The sequence below is a fragment of the Ylistrum balloti genome, unplaced genomic scaffold (assembly GCF_031769215.1).
Source record: "Ylistrum balloti isolate Yb309-2 unplaced genomic scaffold, AGI_CSIRO_Ybal_v1 Utg370120, whole genome shotgun sequence".
Lineage (NCBI taxonomy): Eukaryota > Metazoa > Mollusca > Bivalvia > Pectinida > Pectinidae > Ylistrum > Ylistrum balloti.
In genome coordinates, this window is record NW_026782137.1 from 844,049 (window position 1) to 867,976 (window position 23,928).

Sequence of the window (23,928 nt, forward strand, 5' to 3'; positions counted from 1 at the left end):
AAATTACATCTTTTAACAGTTGTCTATGAACACAGCAGTGTTTATTGCCAGATATGGGTTAAAGAACAATAGAATTCATTAATTATGAAAAGGGACAGAAGAATGCAACACATGAGAGACTGAAATGTTTCAGCTATGTTTAAAATGATTCAACCATAGTGATGAAATAAAACAATAAAACAACTGAGTGTCCTTTTAATGACTGTTAGCAAGTGAAAACAACAAAGAAATGTACTCTGGATTTGATGATTTTACTAATACAGAATGAAAATTGTAATGACAGCATTTCTGTTTTTTATGTTTCTTGCACAATTTTCTTTGAATATATCCACAAATTTCTGAATTTAAGCTTGCCAAGGTTTTCATATTGAAATAATAAGGCATAGTGTGATGTATGGTAGTTTTTTGGCAAACATTTTCCTAAACAGTTTAATTTTCTTAGACTACATCATGTGTTAAGAAACTATAAGACTGAAAGCAAAGCTTCTTATCAGGGCAAGTTATCAGCCAACAAATATGAGCCCTTGCAACCAGCATTATATGGAGGCTAAGTGTCTTTATAGCAGAGAAAATTGTTCACAAGAATCAACTGATCAGTAATTTGTATTGCTAATCAGAATACAAATTCTGGGTAACTTTGTAGTATACATAACAAAAAACCACATTCTTAAACTGAAATCTAATTTTTAAGAAGAAAATTGAAAATGTGCAAGAGTTTTTTCTAAAAATCCTGAACTTCTCGCAGGATAAATCAGTCCCTGTAACATCATTTCACTAATCGCTCATATCCATATCTACAGACTGTAGATTAATGTCTGAGGGTGTTGATTTCACAAGCTTCTCTTCTGATTCGCTGTTACTGTTCTCAAGCAGCTTCTCTTCTTCATCATAATTACGTATGACCTTTGTATCCTTGGCCTTTGACTCCTTATGTTTGTCATCACGGTCACGCTCCTTATCCTTGTCCTTGTGACGTTTCTTCTTCCCTTCCCTGTCACGATCACGGTCACGATCCCTGTCTCTGCTACGATCACGCTTTTTGTCCTTCCTAGACCTGAAAACATATTTGGTCACCACTGGTAAAAGCAAATACTTACAACAGATACAGATTCATCATACTTTTAATCAACAAAGTGGGAAAGTGTGGCAGACGTCTTGCCATTTCTACTCAATGATTTACCATAGAATGGTAAATGTTAACCCATTTGGGCCACATAATAACACCTGCTGTGGCTATTTTGAAATACTTAACATAAGTTTAGCACATCCTTCAGTTTACAATAAGCATGCCACATGTTACAATTTACTGAAAGCCTGCAACATCATACAATTTACTGTAAGCCTGCCACATCTCACAATTTACTGTAAGCCTGCCACATCACACAATTTACTGAAAGCCTGCAACATCATACGATTTACTGTAAACCTGCAACATCACACAATTTACTGTAAGCCTGCACATCACACAATTTACTATAAGCTATCCACATCTTACAATTTACTGCAAGCCTGCATCATCACACAATTTACTGTAAACTTGCCACATCTTACAATTTACTGCAAGCCTGCAACATCTTGCAGTTTCTTTGTTTATAGCTTCAGTATTTATTATTCACATGTTTCTGTAAAGTTGTCCAAAGTTGAAATATAATTGTTATCCTAAGTGTATATATACAGTAAAGAATAGAAATCACCAACTGCAGCTAAGACAAAAATGTAAAATTCTAGTTTTTGTTTTAGTTATTACCACAGCAAATGCTTGCCTCAATAATGGACACTCAATATTGAAGTGAAGTATTCTTCCTTTCATATTAAAGTATCTGAAATCTACATGGACGACAACAAAAAAAGCTTTGCTGGAAAGAAACTTAATTTACACAGTAACATTAATTTTAGACCTCTAATAAATGTATCTGCCAAAAAGGTTTAGGATGCATACTTATAGAGTTATACCATAGAAAAATCTGAAATAGGATGCCAAAACAGATGCTGAATTACTTCAAACCATTGAGTTTTAAACTGAAATAGGTGGAGGGAAAATTATATTGAGATAATAAAGTTGTCTCACTTGTGACGTGAAGAAGAACGGGATCTACGGCGAGATGTACTCCTGCTACGACGACTCCTCTTACTTGTCTTCTTCCTGTAATTACAAGAGATCATGGTTATAATCATCACAGGTTCAATTTTTCAATGAATTACAAAAAGCAGATTATTTTGTCTTTTACATTAAACATATGAAGCAGAAAAGCATCATGTTATGTTTCAACAAAATTTCTATTGATACATGCCATTAAGTTTTAGTATCGCCTGCTTAGCTATATGTTTACACTATTCAAGGTGCACTTTTTCATTTTGACATTTTACCAAGAGACTAGAAAAGTAAGACAAAAGTAGAATTGCAATTACAAGCAATAGCAGAAATCACCCTAACCCCCATCCAACTTCCCATGCCCCAACGGCCATCTGGAAACTTACACATTCGAGAAAAATTAAGGTGCACAACTAGATATCATACTGATCATATTTTCAAAGTTTATGTGAATCCACAGAGTACTTTCTGAAATTAACTGCAGATAAGAATGGCGAAAGAATAAGAAGAAAAGTAAAAAATTGAACAATAACAAGAAGTCATCAAGATTTCATTGGGTTGACTTTAGTGCAAGTTTAAGTTGGATAGTCCCAAGAGAATTAAACTTCAAGAGTGAAAAGCAGACTTCTATTGTTACAAACGTGATAAGCAATCTCATGCACACACCTCAGGTAATGAAGCAGTCTTTCTATGGAAAACGGAGTATGGATGAAATGTTAAACAATTTAACTGGTTTTGCATTCCCCATTTACAAATTTTCAGATGTTGACTTCATTAACAGATCATTTGTCTATCTTTTGTTTTCATTAATGTAAAAATACACACCCTCTGCTCCGGCTTCGACTGCGAGAGCGCCTGCTTCTACGAGGACTGCGAGATGACTTTCGAGGACTTCTACGAGGACTGCGGGAGGACTTTCTCACAGGACTGCGAGACAATTTTCTGGGGCTGCGAGAGCTCCTCCTAGGTGGAGGACTACGCGACAATTTCCGTGGACTTGGAGATTTTCTAACAGGACTCCGGCTCCTGCTGCGTGTCTCACTGGAAGATCTGTAAAAGAGCAAAATTTATGGAAATACAGAACATTCAAAAGGCATTAATTAACCAATGAAAGATGGTGGTACCATACTCATGCAACAGGAAATCAAAGTTATTTCAACACAGAGCCTACTGTCGGAATAATGCACAAAAGATATATCCTGGCAAAAGGCAGTTCTGACCATATTGTTTAAGCTTTGAACTCTTGTGCTGAAATAAACATCTTCTTTCCAAAACATTGGAATCATATTCGCATCTATGAAAAACTGAAAAACTAATTCCTTTGCTGGTGACAAGAATATCTGCATTGATGACAAAGAAATTCTGCATTATGAATTTTGAGATTCAGAATCTTTAGTGTTTAACTGTTAAATCATTAATTGTCATGAGGGTTTTATTTTCTTTGATTTTGAGAATACTGTTAATCCTTTGATAAATGTCCATGAATTGTTGAAATTATTAGACAGATTAAGGATTTATTGAGCTACATTTATGTCCATCAAAATTGAACCACAAGAAAATATATGATGTTACAGAATAGTAATTTAACAACATCTTAGAGGAAATAACACCAAAACAAAGTTAATGTGGAGGGATGAAGCAAAACTGATGTGAAAATTGAAAAGTGTACAGGTACAATGAAAAAATACATGCAAACAAACACAGTATAACAATTACAAAAATATACAGGCGTTTGAAGTGGGAATGGCGAGACGGCTACTCCATCAAACTGCCCAGAGCTGGTGATCTAACCATATGCAATAAACTATGTGACAATGATTAAGCTGATAAGAAATATGCTGCTAAACAGCCCTTAATACAACAATTACTGACCGACTCTGACACCACTTTTACTATGTATAACCTATTACACCTATTCTATGTTTCTACTGTGAATTTCATCAGTTTGTGATGTTTTCTACTGTAACAAAGCAATTTCAATTCCAACTTTCATGCATAAATCAGGACGGACCTGCAGATATCAAGCTTTATTATGTCCATCAGAGAGCAAAATATGATCAGTAGGTCAGTCCTTATTTCATAATCAAATAATCAAACCCTGGTTCAGTAGGTCAAACGGATAAACAAAAGCAGCCACTTACATCTATCATATCTATTTTACCATCTTCACTAATTGTGAATTCCATCCTTTATCTGCTATTGTGAGCATGTAAAGAATTTTTTTGTGAGAAATAATGTCACGAGAAAATGACATGGTTTTCTCACACAAACTAATGAAGTAACAATTAATGCTTTCCCACAAGAGCAGATAACTCTACATAACAAAAAGGATGATTGGTAACTTACAAGTCTGTGAATTAACACAATTACTTTTCTATCCTTGGTAAACATTACTGTGACAAAGATATAACATTGACAATGATGTAATTAAGTAGATTTTTTTGAATTTCAACCAAAATCATATTCTTTGCCAGAAAATACCACATGATTCTTACAAACAAAATATGTACAAATACGACAAACATATCAAATATTACAAGACTTTGTTCCTATGTGTCAGCATATTTTTACTTGTTAACCCCACCACCATGTACATGCAAATTTTGTATAGAAAATTGAAGTGACAAACACAGACATAACCAAAGCTAAATATTGTGATTACCTGAGTTTAGGCTCTGGTTTGACCTCGTCTGAAGGGTGGGATGGACTACATATGACAAAATAGATGTTTAGATGTAACAAGGGCTTACCAGTGGATCAGACAGTAGTTACAATTTGTAAAATAACATGACAATGTTACTGAAGTAATGTTTCTAATTTTGTTTTCCTTAGAGCAATAATACTGGAATTGGCCAAAGGGCATGGAGTCTCAAGACCCCTCCATGTATTTCAAATTTTACATAGAATTGCCCACCTTATTTGATGTCAATGATATAAAATTGCTGAGAATGATTCAGTGCTTTAAGGTCCAAAGATTTTTCCTGTCTAAGACATTATAAATTAATGTTTGCCATACTGTCTCAGTCCCAAGGTCACATTCAGTCGCAAGGTATGCTACAGTGGTTCAGTATTCACCAAAATATCACATTCTGTCACAAGGTATGCTACAGTGGTACAGTAAACACCATACCATTACAATCAGTCACAAGGTATGCTACAGTTGTTCAAAAACAGATGTCACAAATACCACAATATACAAATATACAATGTAACTAACACAAACAAATACGCAAGATTTACAGAAAATCTCGCACAAATATAGCATACAACAACACTAATCAGAAATGCGTAGAATTTTTTTCAGGCAGCTGCTATCATAATAATAGACATCAATTTCCATTCAAGCTTTAACATGGCAGTTCAGTAAAACCCTAAAAGTTTCATTATCAACGAACTTAAATCTAAGTGTCTGTAATCACAATAAAAATTACAACTACAATGTAAATGTGCTTTTATTACAACCATGTGAACTTTGAACCCTACTAAAGGATCCCTAATCTCAGACACTGAACTTTCCGTGTTCTTTCCATTTTTGACTCAGATACTGGTTTCATGAGTTTGTTACGAAGATATTTTACCTTTGGGATGGTTTTGTAGTGTTGCTTGGTTCTGTAGGGGAACTAAATTAAAATAAAACACATCAAAATGGAGACTTCTATTTCCTACATGTAACAAATGAATTTCTACTGTTTCAAGGAAAATTATAACTATTATTATTACTATAATTATACTTTTTTGTTATATTGCAGAGTTCAAGAAAGATGTGACTATTTTTCACATAAATTTTCAAATTTTCAATGTCACATTTATGTGTGTAACAGTCTAGCGAATAAGGAGTTGCAAGAATAAACAAATTTAACACTAATGTGAAAAGCTGAACTTTCCCAACAGGAACAGCGCTTTCAGTCTCTTTGGAGTGTAATTGCATAGATTCTACTAAACCTACATTCTCATATTTAACTATGTTAAAAATCGCTTGTGTATAAACCATTACTAATTTCAATACTATCACCAAGAATTTTGATATTTTCTAGGATACAAACAATATTGTTTTACTGTTTTCTTTCTCCTGATGTTTTCCATGTATTTGGTGACTACCAAATGAATTTTGAAGAAACCTATGATAGCTTTGCTACTCACTCTGTAAGTGCTGGAGGAGCCTCTGATGCATCCTTTTGCTTGCCTGGCTTGTTATCTTCCTTTTCTAGTTTTGGTGGTGACAGTGACCTCTTCCTTTCTCTGGACCGTGAACGCTTAGGTGTACGGCTTCTTCTGCGACTTCTAAAAGTACAAAGAACAAAATTTTCTTACAACCAGTCTGATCCTATGTCTTATTTGAAACTTATCTGAGTAATAAAACAAGGAAGAGTAAGAAATGTAACAACATTAATCATTTCAGAAAAAAAACTTCAACATTTTTTTTTAGTCTTCATTTACTACTCGTGGATGTCACATCAAATACTTTATCATAACACTTTGTCCCTTTCAGAACTTCCTTCAAGATGATGTGTATGTACTAGTGTTGACAAGAGAATCTGTTACAGTGGCCATGTGACCTACCATGTCTTACACTATACAAACACACTGTAGTAAGCAAAGATGGCTCAAATAGATGCCAAAAAATGCAATGTAATTTTTCATCAGAATGGGTGCAATTCTAATTTACAGTTTTGTATATTGCTGATATATAGAGCCGATCTCCAACATTGTGAATTCAGACAACCTTATCTTACAACACAAATAATTATTTTAGTCAATGTTGGAAATTCTCTGACCTTGACCTTGAGCGTCGAGAATAAGCTCTTGGAGGTGTCCTTGATTTACGCCTGCAAAATAAAAACATAGATCTATTAAGTTTCATTTCATAATAAATATCTAAAAGTCATGAATTTACACTTTAAATATAAAATTGGTGCTAGTTTCTCAGGAGTAATGGCAGTGCAATACACATACAAGTAATGTGAACTAAAATCTAATGAACACCTGTGAAAAAGGTAAGATTGGGAAAATGAAGGATTTTTACTGTAGAATCCATATTTAAAACCTGTTCTATGCCTACAACACATTCTAATACAATGTGTTTCCTGGTAAAACTAACGTTATGCTCTCATGAGTTAACTCCCTTGGATAGCAACACCTTTTTCTCAGACAGTCATATGACAATGATTACAAAATACAAGATTATATAATCTTACATGGATCTGCTCTGTGGACAGGGATAGCTAAACCCCAGTGCAAGAGCTTGGCTGGTCAGCTTTAGGCTAGTTGAGTGTTGGCCAGCCAAACTCTTACATGAAGGTTGGCATATTCCTGTCCACATAACAGATCCATGTTTGATTACTTTTCTCATATACTCAAAAAAATCAATGTTTCATGAAGCTGACATTTTAAAGTTGCGACAAAGTTATTTTATATAAAATGACAAAGCTAAGCTACCCTAAATTGTGAGTAGTATCAAAGCACATGTTAGCTGTCTTTTCCCCTGGTAGGGAAAAGAAAGATTTATCTCTTTGCTACCAATTACTGGTAAAGATTAACAGGTAAAATTTATGACTTTAAGCCAAATCAAACACTAAAGATCCTTAAATCATCATTTGTTAGTCTGTGCCGAGATAACAATTTCATAAAAGCATATTTGATGACTGTGTTTTGTTCCTACATATTCCCTCTCTTATATTGGTTGAGCTGTCAGACCTCTATATCATATAGTTTCCTTTGTAGTGTTACTACTGTATAAATTGTTTTGACTACAATCTTTGCAGTTGGCGCCCAAATCTGTAAGGGAGACAATATATTTTACAGTGAGACTATTTCGCCATACAACTAACTATAAAGCTGGTCGAACTCCTGCAATTTTATGGGGTAAATTTGTCTCTATAGGCTGTTCAGTAGCTTAAACTTAAACAGCAGTGTATATTACAAGTAAACTATTTTTTTGATTATCATTTAACTTGGATTATCATGACAGTCACCTTAAAAGCATAACACAAATTCAAACACTCGCATCTTACAATTGTAGTTAAAATTAAAAATTCTGGTGACTGAAATATTCTTGGGCCTGAAGAAAAGCATCTTTTTGACATTGCTTTGATTTGCTCTTACACAATACATCTGTTTGACCCTCTGCTGAAACCTTCCATTACCAAATATTTGTGAAAGTCACTTTCAACAACATCACTAAAACATTACAAAATGGTGATGAAATGCTCATTATAAGTCATGTATACTTAATGCATAATCTACGCTAAAGCTCAAAATAGCATTTCATATCAGAATTAATACACATCTATTACAATTTTCGCGGTTCTATCAGAGTGAACTACTCCAAATAATGTTTATCAGAAGTAATAATTATGAATTCTTACGTTATTTTCTCAAATCTGAAATGAAAAATCTATGAAACATACAAGTTTAAGAATTGAAAAATTCCAAATTAGAAAATGTTCCAACCTTTCAAATAATTTTAAATGTATTCTCAAAAGTGAGGACCATTTCAAAAGCATACTCTGAAAACTTAATTGATTAACAGTGCAGAATACACTGATCAAGGCATTTCTGACTGGTCAACTGGGCATATAGCTTTCCAATACTGAAGTCATGCATGTTTAGCTTTACACAATGCAATTCTTTCACTGTTACAGCATTAAATTTTTTGCTAGTTATAAGATGCTTCAGAAAATGTGCTTCCCAAATTATCAACCTCATATTACATGGTATTAATACCAAATTTTGGCAGAAGGCAACACAGATTGGGCCCTGGTGAGGTAGATTGAGGAATGAGAAAGATCAGCTGCTCCATAAAACAATGGGTCACCATCATTAAAGGATAATCAAGACCAAATTTGGTCAAAATCCATTTAGTCATTTTTTACTAGTGTTATTTTAAAGAAGGGACAAAAGAAATTCAGATTAGGTGAGCACAAAAGGACCAGTTAATATAAAAGGGTATATGATATCATTCAAACTAAAACCAGACTATAATCAGACACCAGAAACTGTAGATGTATATATCATTATGTTAAATCTGTGTTGACACTGGTAATTTGTCTAGATTGGCTACTGTAGATGCAATATGGGACACTTTTTTACTACGGCTGTCAAAGCCCTGTTTTTCTGCACAATACCTTGGGATCCATTTTTTGCTCTATATTCTGATCAACATGGAGATTAGATTAAACTGGTCCCTATCCAGATCAACATGGAGATTAGATTAAACTGTTCCCTATCCTGATCATCATGGAGATTAGATTAAACAGGTCCCTATCAAGATCAACATGGAGATTAGATTAAACAGGTCCCTATCAAGATCAACATGGAGATTAGATTAAACAGGTCCCTATCAAGATCAACATGGAGATTAGATTAAACTGTTCCCTATCCTGATCAACATGGAGATTAGATTAAACTGGTCCCTATCCAGATCAACATGGAGATTAGATTAAACTGGTCCCTATCCAGATCAACATGGAGATTAGATTAAACTGGTCCCTATCCAGATCAACATGGAGATTAGATTAAACTGGTCCCTATCCAGATCAACATGGAGATTAGATTAAACTGGTCCCTTTCCAGATCAACATGGAGATTAGATTAAACTGCTCCCTTTCCAGATCAACATGCGGATTAAACATGTTCATGATCTAAGCTGGTCAAGCAATATATGGGAGATACATAGACCTATTGCAAAAATTAAATGATATCTCTTTATATAGCTCAATACTCAATGACAACAGTGTGCACTTATAATTTAGGTATTAATTATCCCATTTAAATGTTCCAATCACAATAACATAGCTACTAATAATTAACAAATATGAAACACTTTCCTGCTTTAGGCCATTGCTTAGTTGATCACACAGGTTTTGGTCAATACAAAATGCAGATGTATGTCTTTTATGAAACTATTCCATTCTCCCTCCCCCCTTAAACCAAATAAAAATTTGTATTCCCATTTTTTTTATATAAAGAACTAAATTTGTAATGTCAATGGTAAGGTTTTATCCTTTGTGAAAAGAAGTATTGATTTAGCTTAAGTGAACATTTGAATTTTCCTATAAATGCCAAATGTCATCCAAATCCCCACTTTGAAAATGTTAATCAGTGTCAAATTAATCACTTCTGGGAAGTCATTTCACGCTGTGTTAAATTCTAACATTGTTAGGATAATTGTATTGCAAAGGAGCATGACTGATTAAACCTTTCAGGAATCCCTGGATACAGATTGAAACTACTGCGATAAATGCAAATTCTTCCTCAATAAATTTAAGATTTTTCAATCCACTCAAATACAATATAACTGGATACCAATAGCAAAAAATGTATCTTATATTTTTTTTTTACCTCACTGCAATTCTATTGACTTTTCAAGGACATATCCGATAGCTATCTACAAGCTATACAAGTTTAATTCTAAATCTGGGGAACCAAAGTTAAATCACATGTACCTGGTACAACACTGATCTAGGAGATGACATGCACGCGAAGAAAATTAAGACAGAGAAGAAATTTGATGGATTGAGCGAGGGGGTCATACTACCTGATTGGGAAGATGATTTGACCCCGCAGTGGACCCCTAAATAGGAAACAAAGCTTACATTTAGAGGGGCTCACCACCACATGCATAGGAAACAAAGAAACCCTGCCTGAGTCATCATTAAAAAAAAAAAACTGGTTTCTCAATACAGAAAATGTATAATGAAATTAAAACTGGTTTTCTAGTTAGCAGTTCAACAATACTATGAGTGTATCATTTGCTCAGTATTTTCTTTTATTTCTCCATCAAATACGATGTGTTCCCATTGGATTTAACTACTTTTAGTGATAAGTGTATATAATATAATGTATTAAAATTTCACTTAGTAAATCTGTGAGATTGATTGGAAAGCAGTAGATAAACTAGGACTTTATTTACCTGGTGGGGAAATAGTTCTTTCCTTTCTCGTCAGTACTTCTTTAAAAAGGAAAGAAGAGTCTGTTACAATTTAAAAACTATTCTTCAAGCCATTGTGAACAACAACTTCTGATGTGTTATAAAAATTATTTTTTAACTAAAGAAAAAATGTCAAAAAGTTTTCTTCACTTTTTCGCATGTAAATATGTTTATTTCTACAGCAAAATTGAAATTATGAATGAAAAATGTGGTTTCCGTCTCATTAAACTCACTTTTCTGTTGACCCTTGCTTGGATCTGCAATAAATAAACTACCGGTAAAAATTTTGAGAAACAAATATACATTAACTCAGCAATCAATTCTGTTTCATATTTAGTATTTATTTACTGTTAATTACAATAAACTAGTAAACTACAAGTTAACAATACATATATGATCCCTTTTCACTTCTTGAATCAAATTAATAAAAAAGTTCTACACAATAAATTGTCAAGATTTTTCATTTTTAAACACCTGCAGTGTAGAAACAGCATGCATTGGGGTAGATTTAAAATAACCAATTAAACTCTGTACATTATTGTTTTCTTTTTCCAACTAAAACTCACTTTTCAGTTGATCCCTGCTTGGATCTGTAATAAACAATTTCCTAGAACTCAGCACTATTACCTAAACATAACATCTTCCACTGACTTTGTTTGCTAGCTAAATTTTAGAAGAAACTTTGTTGGGAAACAAAAATTAGAAAATTTGGACACAGATCAACTAGAATTTACTGTTAAGATACCAAACAGAAATTTGTCTGGTAACATTATTCAATTAATACAATTATAAATATATCATTAGTTTTTATTGTTACAAAGAAATTTTAGTAGTAACACACTTTCCTCTTATTAAATCTAGAAACTTAAAAGTTCGTTCTCAATGGCTTCTGTCTTGATTGAAGTTGTCCCTATATGGTATGTGACAAATATTCACTGTAATGCACATGCATTCAAGCTTGGATTTAAATCCTACATTATCTTAAGGTGGAAACACAGCCCAAAATTTGTAAATAATTGAGACCAAGGTTAAGAGACGGTATCGTGTTTGTAATGTGTAATGTGACACAGCATCAGTATGTTATGATATATACCTATAAATATATTGCCCCATTCATATCTATAAAACGGCATCCCAAGATTAACACTGGTCCTTATGTATATGCAAACAACTTTCTGTAAATGAAATTACAATTGCAATTGGTAATGATGACCTTCAGTGGGTGCAACAGTTCCTTCTTATGATGTAATTAAAGTGAAGTCAGGATATAGATATAGTATCTAGAAACTTGTTTCCTGCATCAGAGATGATAGTAGATACAGGATATAAAAGGTTATCATGACCATGTTGTAATACATGACAAGTCACCTTCATATGTATCTATATATTACACATGTGATAATGTTTACACAACAAATAAAATTAAAGATACGCCCAAGAGAAGCCTATATTTCTGCTTTTGAATAATTTTGTTTGTTTGCTTGATTCATTGCCCCATGAACAGCCAGTGTCATGTTGAGGAAAGGCCTCCTGAACAACATATGGGAGGTCTGTCGCATACCATCCAGAGTAATATGGGCAAATATTTTGCCCAAAGACACAACCAAGACTGCATAGAGCTAGATGTTTTTCAGCTTCCTGAGATGCAAAAAAAACTGGCACAATACGAACTTTGCACCTGGATCTTCACCTGAGGTCATATGGGCCACTGCTCAAATGACTCGGCTAGCACAGACCCGTATATTTCTCTAAGGGTCTATTTCTGCTGAAGTAGTTTAGAGGATGTGATATTTGAAATAAATAAGGCATTCAGTAGAAACTTGAACACATTATTTACACCTAAATGTAAGTTTGATTCTTCTATTTGAAAGGACATACCCATTTCACTTATGCCTCGACCCTTCATATTCGTGATTTGACTTTGACAATGTTAAGGGTCAAGTAAACAATTACTGAAACGAGACAAAATCTTACCTATCACTATCAGAATATTCTGGAATATGAGAAAACATATCAGACCTGGCTCGAAAAGCTTGAAAAAACTGTGTAAGGATTAACAAAACCTTGGCATGTGAAACAGTAAATGTGATGATGTTATTGTTGTAGTGTTTAATTGTAAAATTGTTTACTTGTAACCTAACAAGAAGCACTAAAGGTTACAGATTAGAAAGCAACAAGTTAGGTTAGTAGGATCAGCTAACTTTTTTATTCTAGGTAAACCTGAATAGTAATTTATTCACATAAGAGTTATTTTACACAATAATCTGAGGTGTTCAACAACCAGATATAGTTAGGGAGACAACAGTTCTTTGCATCAAATCGCAATGTCATGACCAGGTTGTTCAAAGGTGCTCTTTAATTTTCTTCAAAGTTTTCAAGCAGTTTTGAATTATTTTTTGTGGGGAGAGTATAACTGAAATAAAGCACTTTGTTTCCAAAACAGTGCTCTATTATCCAAGATTGGTTGCTCAAATCCTGATCAAAAATCATCCAAATCTGTACAAGCAAGCAATCTTCAATTTAGATTTTTTTGTCTCTATATAATCAGAGATGTCAAACAAAATTGAGAATTATTTTTTGGTTTTTAGAATTAATCTGTGTTAATCATCATGCTCAATTTGGATAAGTAGATCAAAATTTGAGCAACACTTGATACAATTTCAGAATGTATGCCTTTCACGTGGATAAGCTGCACACATTAGAATTACACCATATTTTTGAATCACTCACCTTGATCTTGATCTGGAACGTTTGCTTCGAGTTCTTGACTTGGATCGACTCCTATGACGAGATCGGTCACGTGACCTTTTTCGTGACCTGTAGTAATGATTTGCACACACAATAAACATATTGGATTATCATGGCTAAGGTGAAATCATGATAATTTATACTGATCATCAAGAGTGGTAATGTAATACAAAACATTTAAACTTACTGAATTATAGGGATTTTGTTCAGTAGTTCTGAAGGGGACATGCCATCTTTACAAACATTAAAGCAGAAATTTTGTAATAACCTTATCTCTAAGTATCCGATAATGCATGTCATCTTATGTACTCTGTGTTTCAATGAATTGCAAAGGATCATTTTATCATAACATCTTCTGCCAGATGCAACAGGTCATTAGAAAGTAATGCTTTATCATGTACATTTTATGTTATCACTAACATTGTTTCAAAAGACTGAGATATTATAAACCTTAAATGTGCTGGTTAGAACAAATTGCCATCAGATGGGTGATAAGTGAAAATATGTCACTTGACTGAAACTACTCTCTTGTGTTGTAAACGAACAATGCCTGCCACAGACAATTTCTAAGATTCCAATGACATGGGATCAATTTCACAAACTGCTAAAATCTATCCAAGACCTGAATATTTTCTCCATTGTTCACAGTTTTTTTGTATTATATTATTGAGTTGAAAACCTCCGACATAGATTACCGGGTAGATACATTTCTTGTACATATTAACTATAGTTATCCATTTTAGAATTAGTAAAATTTTTAGTAACTATACCCTGCCTCCTGTGTTTTCATTTCATCCTCTGCTGAATAAGAGGAAACATTAACAAAAAATTTCTTATATCACTAAAACCATTTGTGGAAGTTTTGAAGTTATATAACAAACCTTCTTCGAGTCCTTGACCTTGATCTAGATCGCCGCCTTGACCTTGACCTTCGTGACCTTGATCTCCTTCTTGACCTTGATCTAGATCTTCTTCTGGAACGAGACCTTTTACGAGAACGGTCACGCTTCCTAGATCTAGAACGACTGCGCCTCCTTGATCGTGATCTAGACCGATAACGTTTAGTAGAGCGTGACCTACTTCTGTCTCGTCCTGTAAAAAGTAAGAGTGAAAATGTTTGGTTGAATTTTTTGGAATGCAAAAAAAGTCAAGCAACACTTTAGATAAGTTTGAATGATGATGAAATAACATATTTGTTAAATTATAAACCTCAGATAAGACATTTCATGACAATATCACTCATGTGGTAGAATTAACTAATTGAGTTGTATACCTCTAGATCAACATAGTGAATATTTTATGATCTAGATAAATATCAGGAAACTTTCAGTAAAACAAACCTTTGGACTTAAATAATACGCATGTTGGAAAGACTCTATATTCCTTCTACTGAATACTTCTAATCAAATGATGTGGGTGGCAGTTATCTTGGACAGTTGTAAATATTATACTGGAAAATCTAGTGGAAGCAAACAAATTGTATGAAGATTTGAGTGTGTGTTTAATTCATTATTCTTGAACTTGAAACATCCAAACACATATGCCTTAAATACAAAACCTCAAACTGTGTTGCCTTTAAGAGATGAAGAGCTTTCACGATGCAGCATTACCTTTGTCGTCAACTGCCGCCGTGATGAGAGACTGAGCCTCCTTCACCTTCTTCATGGCTTCCTCAATTTCCCGCTGGGCTGCCTGCTGGGTCTTAGTTATAGGTTTTGTAATGGCATTGGTTGCATGACCGACACTGAAACAAGTTACAATTCAGTATCAATTTATTAATACTAAACAACAGTGACTGATAACTGGAAAATGATAATGATGAACATCACTGTCATCTTACATACATCCATAATACCATATTTTACCGTAATTAAGACCTTTCCCAACTTTTGTGCTCTCCCTCCACCACCTCCCCCAAAGGAAAAAAAAAAAAAATATCAATTGTTCTTCTAGGTAATAGTCAGGTATCAGTAGGGGAGAGGGCTTATTTAGTCAAAGTACAAGCAATTACTATAAGACAGGATTTGAAAATGAAACTGCCTTTCGTCTTTTTCCTGAAAATCATTTTGACGCTGTCTTTTTGACATATCCATGAAACTCAAATGACTTGTATTCCACTCCTGGAGTTTAACAGGCTGTTTGATAAAACCAAGACTATATGTTCCAGTTGGGCCAATCAAAATTTTTCAGCGAACCATACTTCAACAATCATTATTATAAATAGCAATTGATTGTAATGATATATAATTATTTTATGATAAATAATTATTTCATGATTATAATTACATGGAATAATTGGGTTTTTTGAAAGTTTCATAACACTCTGAGTGATCAAGTAATCCTGCAAAGCACACTTTTATAAAAGTGCCATTGACAAATACATTTTTGTACAGCATTAGGAAACTGAAATGTTGTTTACATACTTTAACAAGTTAAAATAAACACAAATAAGACACTGAATTCTTATGATCAATGTATCCTCTTGGGACTTACGAGATTGGCCTGCCCTGGAACACAACTCCGTTGTAGGTGAGAGCAGTGGCGACAGATCTCTGGTCTGTAAACTCCACAAAAGCAAAGCGAGACAGCAAACTTTCATCTCCAGCCATCCTCACATATTTTATTTCCCCAACCTGAGAGAAGAACTTCAGAAGCTGGTCAGCAGCTACCTGCATCAGAAAGTTCAAACAATTCTCAAGCATGCATTTGATTTGGATAGATTTATGCAAAAATTTTATGGAACAAACCAAATTGTTTGACTATAAAATGAAATGAAAATATCAGTTCTTCTTTTAAACTGTCTGTTCTGAATTAAAATTTCTTGATATAGGATTTAACAACATAAGTAATGACCTTACTATTTCATGGTTTTATCCATATTAAATATACCTGAACTAATATATGTCTGAAGAATTTGAGTCAACTACTGAAACCATGACCTTAAGTGTTTTTCCTGTCTTTTTCAATTCAATGTGACAATAATTATTTTGAAATCAATAAATGTTTGTAGCACTAACAGGTGTGAAACTATAACCAAAAACTATCCCTGTTTTGACATCTGATACATTGCAATATATTTCCTTGGTCAAATCATGATCTACTTACAGTCTGGTCAAGGTTGCCAATATACACTGTGCGTCGGATTTCCTCTATCTTTGTAGGGTCAGTGTTCCCTGGTAGAGGAGGGTATTGTGGTAGTCCCAAGGCTGTCATACGTGGGTCATAAGTGGTAATCATCTGGCTTGACCCAACTCCAGTCATCTGAAGAAAATGAGGAAATTTTCATTGGAAAATTAAATATTGTTTATTTAGTTAAGTGCATTACAATGTAACCTACTCTTTAGTAAAATGCTTGGGTTTGCTTCAGGTTTGCTTCCCATTAAGAGCTGATGTGCTGCAGATCAAAACATATTGACAGATGGTACAGAAAATATCCTGTCTTAGGAAATCATCTCTTTCAGATTTCTATCATTATACAGGGGTCGAAATTAACTTTTTTAGTCACTAGCAAACCATTGCTAGTGCCTAAAATTTCCACTAGCAAAAATGATGAACTAGCAATTTTTTGGTGAATAAGTTTGACTTTTATTTACTGATATATTGAGTTTTTCAGGAACTGAGTGATATTGGAAAAGATATCCAAGACAATGGATAAGAATGGCTGATTGCTACCTGTATCAATATTTTAAATCTATATAAACTTTGAATTAATCAGTTTTCTTTTTTTCATGTATGAGCTACATCTAATCTGACTCTCATATGAACAGATCCATTTATTAATGTAACTGTACCCAAATTTATATTATTTAACAAATTGTTCACATTATGATCATTTCAACAAATTATTATGAAGACAACTGTTTGACAGAGTTCTGGACTTTTAAATTATTATGAAGACAACTATTTAACAGAGTTCTGGACTTTGTTGTATTTTATTTACCAACGCGTATGCAATTCAGTTCTTTTAATTTCCCCAAAGATCATTCCACTCCATTCCAAGTCAAATACACTACTGGCAGAAGGTGGGTCGTTTCTTTCTTTGTCCCTCAACCCACCACCTATTGACAGCTGCCATATATGCACATGGTTTTGGCAGTGATTTTATATCAGCAGCGTCAAGAGAAACGCGCCCTGATTTTGACGATTTTTTTTTTCAGAAGAGCCAGGCTCTGGCTGTTGACTATTGTCGTGGTCATCGCAAGCACTGTCAGATGCTTTCCTTTTGAAAAGTTCGTTATCTGAGCTGATATGTCCCGTTTCACATGATGAGCAGACAGAAATCGTAGAGTTTTCCAAGACAACTTTTTATTCGGTTTACACATAACTATCAAAGAAAAAACTGGAGGAATTCCGAATGTATTGATAATCTATGTCACTTTATCTTTTGTAACCTATTTACTCATTTAAAGGCAGACGGAGAAAGGCATTTTGTGGCAGATTATTTCATTTCCACTCGCAAAATTTTGCTACTTCATTATTTTCCAGCTAGCAATTATCAGATTTTAGCTGGCATTTTGCTAGTTGTATATAGTTAATTTCGAACCCTGATTATATCCACTGTAGTTTTCAAGTTTTGAGTATTGTTAATAATTCCAGCATCATCTCTTTCAGATTTCTATCATTACATCCACTGTAGTTTTCAAGTTTTGAGAATTGTTAACAATTCCAGCATGAGATTATTACTTAAATAAATACATTCGTAGGGAAAGCATTCTGGGATGTTGTATAAATGGTTATGGAGCTTGCTTTTAATTTGACTTCTGATTTTGAACATTATTTCACATTCACACGATGTAGGTACTTTGCTAAAATGAGTTATCATATCCTCTGCAAAGTCATTCCGGTTAACATTAATTTAAGTAAAACTGAGATGATTTTATGAAATTTTATTTGCAAAATTCTGAAAACCGTGCGAAGTTTCATCTCTCTTTGTTTCTTTGTAAGTTGATTGAAGGTATAATAAATTCTAACACAAATGTTTTGCACACATACATTACCATGATCTCTAGCTGTACCATGCTACTCTAATGTGTTAATAATAGGGCTCATGACACAGGTACAAAATTACCAGTCTGAGAACCAGAACTTTGCAATCTGACCCGATACTTTTCAGACACCAAAAGTGTAAACCATATGTAATGTCAGGTCCTATATCTGTGCATAGACATTCTGTGAGGGCACCTAAACTATACTACTTTAATATTTGCTAATTTTAGTTTTTTGAAATACATCAATAAAATGAAGGATTATTTATGTAATAGTTCATAAGCAAACTTTATTAAATGTTTCTCTGACGATCTTGATAAACTGCCATCTGTTGTCTATCAACAAACTATGGTTAACCCAACGGTTACCACTTTGTAAGAAAGGGTGCAGCTTAAATTCCCCTGCAGCTGATATGTGGTTCAAATCTAAGGAGTCAGTAAAATTCATCTCTGCGGCTTACAAACTGTTGCGACTTATAACCAGGACAAAATGTTATCCTTTTCCCAAATGGGCTACACACAAACCTTACCCATAACAGGTTACCCTTGTACAGGTCACCCAATCTATATTTACCTGACTCATAACATTACTGGGCCATGTTGGTTGTCCTGGCATCATTCCCGCCACAGCAGAAGGAGCAAGCTGAAGAGCAATGCTTTCATCAGGGATTTTACCTGCAAAACAAACATTTTAAATATGCTTAACTTATACAGTGCTATTTTTCTCATATTTCTAGAAATTACAGTTTGTATAAAGGTTCAAACTTCTTAGAATATATCAGATGAATGTATCAGTAAATAACAGCATTTAAGTTTGATAAAATAACATATCTCTCCATTCTTTGTAAACATGTTCTTTTGTTTGGGGAAGAAAACTAAAATCACTTTCTTTGTGAAATAGAAATACTAAATCAAAGTGAAATTACTGTTTTCACAGAAGTCATTTTTATGAGCCTTAAACACGATACTTAGAGATGTGAACTTAAGATTTTGTATCTCAGTGATCTTATAAATAATATTTGCACTGATGTAACAAAAGTGTATATGAAGTCAATGTCAGTAATATTACATTTATATTTTACAAATAAAAAATGGCATCATTTTAAGGACAATAAGGTATATTTGAAAGTTACCATCCATTACAGGGACCACAATGAGAGCACGGTCGATGAAGACAGTGTTGGTGAGATGCAAGGCAACACCAGTGCTTGTGACATCATCAAACTTGATGTAGCACACCTTTGGAGACACATGGCTCTCTGTTTGCCTGTAAACAGAAATGGTAGATTGATAAATAAAGCTTAAATTACGTAATGTAAAATGAACTGATTACTTTGTCACCTAATACATTGATGATTCAAAATCAATAACAGTTATGTTCTGTTGGAAAAACATGCAGAAATATCACAAATGAGATATGCTGCTAGAGCTTTCAAACCAATAATACATAAGTGTATGAAGTTTCAATATCATATGCATGTATGAAAAAAAGACCATGTTATGGCTATAATAATACAGCGAGATCAATAGCTTGGAACATGTGTGTATATTTTATACAAACAGCATGGGTAGTAGTGGAGCATCATTATATATACTCATTAAAGTTAGCAATGTCAGAAGAGATTTTGTACATATGACCATAGTATATACCAAGTTTCATTTTGATATTTTTATAAATGGTTGAGTTTGGGAGAGTTGGATTTCCCTCAAACATTGGCAGTACAAGTGTGTATTGTGTAACTCACTTGAAAACCATGTCTTCAAACTGTATATCTTGAAATACATAATTAAGTTACTGACATCAAAAGATATGCTGTTAATATAACAATACATTAATGTGTCAAGTTTCTGTTACATACAATAAAACATAGATAAGTCAAAGTCAGCAGGACCAAATGAAATATTTGACTTATCCCATAGTTTGACTTAGCATGTTTCTATGAACAGAAACATTTTGGATCAAAGATTGACCCTATTTTCAACGTTGTTTACCAAAAACCAACTAATTGCTTCTAAAATTTTTGAGGAAATTTTAAGTAAACACTGATAAACTCAACAATGAAGTCTCTATTTCTGTGGTGTTGTTTGTGAACACTAAAATTCCTAATTATTTTCTATTTGCATTTGTTTTTCAACTAGTATTCATTTATAAATACTGAACAATAATCATAATAATAATGCTAAATAAACATTGTTTCAGTTTTATTCATTGCTTATTCTGTTTTGACACACACACCATGGCCAGTGATACACCCAGTGAAATGCTTATTTTTGTTATTTAATTTAATGTAATTTAATTTTTTAATGCATTGATTTACTTTCTTTTCAAATTCAAATTTAAAAAAGAAAAACACAATCAAACAGTCATTGAATATGATAGTATTTTGCTTTGTATTAGGTCAAAAAGTTTTTTTTAATGTGTGTGTGTCGTCCTTTGGGGATAAGAAGTGTCAAATACTCAAGCTATTGTGTACTCAGGACTTATCAGTTGGACATACACAACATAAGCATTAATAGAAAGAAAAAACCATGCAATTTTTAAAAATTAACATCTTTAAGGATTATGCAATGGTAGGCTAACCTACTATTAATAAAAAAATCAGTTGGCACTAACCAATTATATCTGATCACAGATGTTGAAATCTATCCACAAATACTGAATTCAAAAATGTAGAATTCAACATTGTCATTATAAAGTGAATATATGAAATTAGTTTGATTTTTTCATCTATGTTTTGTGTATCAAACCAGCATCATTGGCCTATTTTTTTCAGAAAGCTGTTGTACCTAAATGGGATTGATTGTGCAGAATTTTATTCGCAAACTTGCAAAGGACCTTTCCCTTATGTAATACTTGAAAATGTCTAGTAAATTCCCTGCTGTGGTCATGGACTGCTGTACATGTGGTCATCATAGATCAATTTTAGTCACTACTATAGAATGACTAAAAACATCTAATCTCATGTAAATGGTCAGTTTATTCCAAAGAGGATTGCTGATAATAACTATTTATTATTTGAATCTAACTTTGGATTTGAAAATTGTTTGACTCAATTAAACAAAAAGTGACACATAAATTTGTATAAATGCCACATGTCAAACTTTTCACTGCTCTACGGAACTAGCTGTTGGACTGGAATTTCGAGATCGTGACAAAAGAAACTGTTACATTGTATAATGGGAATGAAATAGATGATTATAATTATTGATATGGTCCTTTGAAAAGTATGACTGCAAGTTCTTCATAAATCACACATATCATGTTTACATAGCAACTTTGCCTAAACTACAAATGTACCTGTGCTAATTTTATTGAGTATTTCATAAAGCCTGAAAATGCTGAACTTTGTTCCATGCTGCATGTATTTGTAAAAACTTGTACATGTGTGCCAAGATGCTGATATTGCTGATGTATCGGAAACACTATATGCTGGTCATTTGTTCTTATATGAAACTGAGTGAAGAATCATATAGTGATATATTGTAATTATTCTAATAACATAGTTTTTAAAGCCACCAACTTTTTTTTAAGTAGACCTATATCAATATATTTGATTAAAGACATTACTCATGAGTGTGATACACAATACACACGTATCGCTGATGACTGAGAATTTCAACTATCCCCAACTCAACCAATTTTTTTGAAATATCAACATGAAACTTGTTACATAGGTGCTTTGCAGACATGTTTACAAAACATTTTCTGATGTTGCTCACTTCATTGAGTATTTTTAAAAATACAGCCTGAAGACACTTCACTATAATTCACACGATTTGTATAAAATGATCACAGGTGTGCCAAGCTGTCGATATGGCTGTAGTAAAATTGCAATATCTTGGTAAATTTTTCATGCATGAAACTGAAACTTGGATGATTAACAATTATAATCATAGTAAAATCATATCTTTTGATGTCAATCACATTATCAAATATTTCAAAATAATAAATTTGAAGACACTGCTTGTAACTGTGACACACATGTACCACTAATGACCAAAGAGAATTCAACTCTACCGAACTCGACCAAATTTTTGAACAACAACATGAAATTTGGTATAAATGTACAATACAGTCATATTAAGGACATATCTTTTGATGCTGCCGTCTTTCTTAAGTATTTTAAATGACATTTTCTGAAGACACTTTATGTAATTCATTGGGGGTGTTTAAAGAGGAATGTGGATCAGTATGCTAATTTCACACATGCTTAAAATTACCATGTGCTTGATTAAAGATCATAATGAAGCTATTTGTATTTGTAATGGTTGTGCACCAGTCAGGTTACTAGGCAATATTGAAACAGGCACAGACACAAAATGGAAAGAAATACATTGATTTTTTGTGTTTTAACCGAAGCAGTGTGACAGGACGTGTCTTGTAAAACATGATACTTTAATCATGAGGGCATTTCAAGAAAGAAAAATGTCTTAGTTAGCGCCGTGTTCTAGTATGCACACGCATGATATCGTATTTTTCGTGCGAGACATCAGGACGGCAGTAAGGTGCACCTGACTTAATTTCCAGAATAGATTTGATAGGGTCTGACAAGAGATTTAGACGAGGAACATATTCAAAATCTGATACCTCTACCGTCCCAAAAACGATTAATGCAGTCGGTTCTACCGTTTGACCCGCTTTCGCGAAAACGACTTAACATTTTAATCTTATAATATACTTTTGAGAGTTACATGGCCCCTTAGGCTGTTCCCCATAAATCTGCCCTTATCAATTTTTCTTTTGTAATGGAAATAAAATGCCTTACATCATCGGGTCCATCTCAGGATCTGGAAGGATTGCTTCAGGAGGATACAGTTTGATTTCATCGATTCTGCCGATGTAACCAAAAAGTGTCTTCATTTGATCCTTTGATGCAGCAGGCGCGACATTAGTCACTTGGATGACCCGGGTATTTATCTTCTCGGAAGACATCTTAGCATGTAAGCTTTACGCAAACGAACGCATGAATAGCGTAAACGTTTTCTGTACGATTCCCCCACGAAATCGTTCAAAGATGGCGTGCTTTTTGTTTGACGACCGGTATATGATTGTTGAAAATAATCACGTTATTTTCATTGAATATAAAATATCATAATCAGTAATTACCAATATAACCTCTTATATAGCATAAGACAATATTCAACAATATTAGTTAAGTTTTAGAAAATTTTGG

General features: G+C 33.5%; 1 protein-coding gene across 5 annotated transcripts; it reads right to left on the minus strand.

Moving 5' to 3' along the window:
- Positions 1-178: 178 nt before the first annotated feature.
- Positions 179-23,766, minus strand: LOC132550346 (splicing regulatory glutamine/lysine-rich protein 1-like). Of its 5 annotated transcripts, XM_060214392.1 has the most exons (19): positions 23,521-23,766; positions 19,888-20,021; positions 19,329-19,429; positions 16,875-17,030; positions 16,263-16,438; positions 15,380-15,513; positions 14,651-14,861; positions 13,752-13,838; positions 11,588-11,611; positions 11,255-11,278; positions 11,004-11,042; positions 10,629-10,664; positions 6,868-6,918; positions 6,233-6,373; positions 5,671-5,712; positions 4,755-4,799; positions 2,918-3,142; positions 2,069-2,143; positions 179-1,054 (listed from the first exon to the last, which is right to left on the minus strand). In XM_060214392.1, exons 1-19 carry the CDS (start codon positions 23,685-23,687, stop codon positions 775-777), a joined length of 2,148 nt encoding a protein of 715 aa, XP_060070375.1. In that variant the 5' UTR covers positions 23,688-23,766; the 3' UTR covers positions 179-774. The 5 variants fall into 5 exon arrangements, with proteins under 5 accessions (XP_060070375.1, XP_060070376.1, XP_060070377.1 ...); XM_060214393.1 differs by lacking the exon at positions 11,588-11,611; XM_060214394.1 differs by lacking the exon at positions 4,755-4,799.
- Between the last annotated feature and the right edge of the window lie 162 nt (positions 23,767-23,928).

Excerpts from the sequence above, each read along its gene's own strand:
- LOC132550346 (XM_060214392.1), bottom strand. The coding sequence starts at position 23,687 with ATGTCTTCCGAGAAGATAAATACCCGGGTCATCCAAGTGACTAATGTC. Across the intron at positions 14,862-15,379 it reads GGCGGCAGTTGACGACAAAG|GACGAGACAGAAGTAGGTCA; the intron begins GTAATGCTGCAT and ends TACTTTTTACAG. Across the intron at positions 6,374-6,867 it reads TCTCGACGCTCAAGGTCAAG|AAGTCGCAGAAGAAGCCGTA; the intron begins GTCAGAGAATTT and ends TTGTACTTTTAG.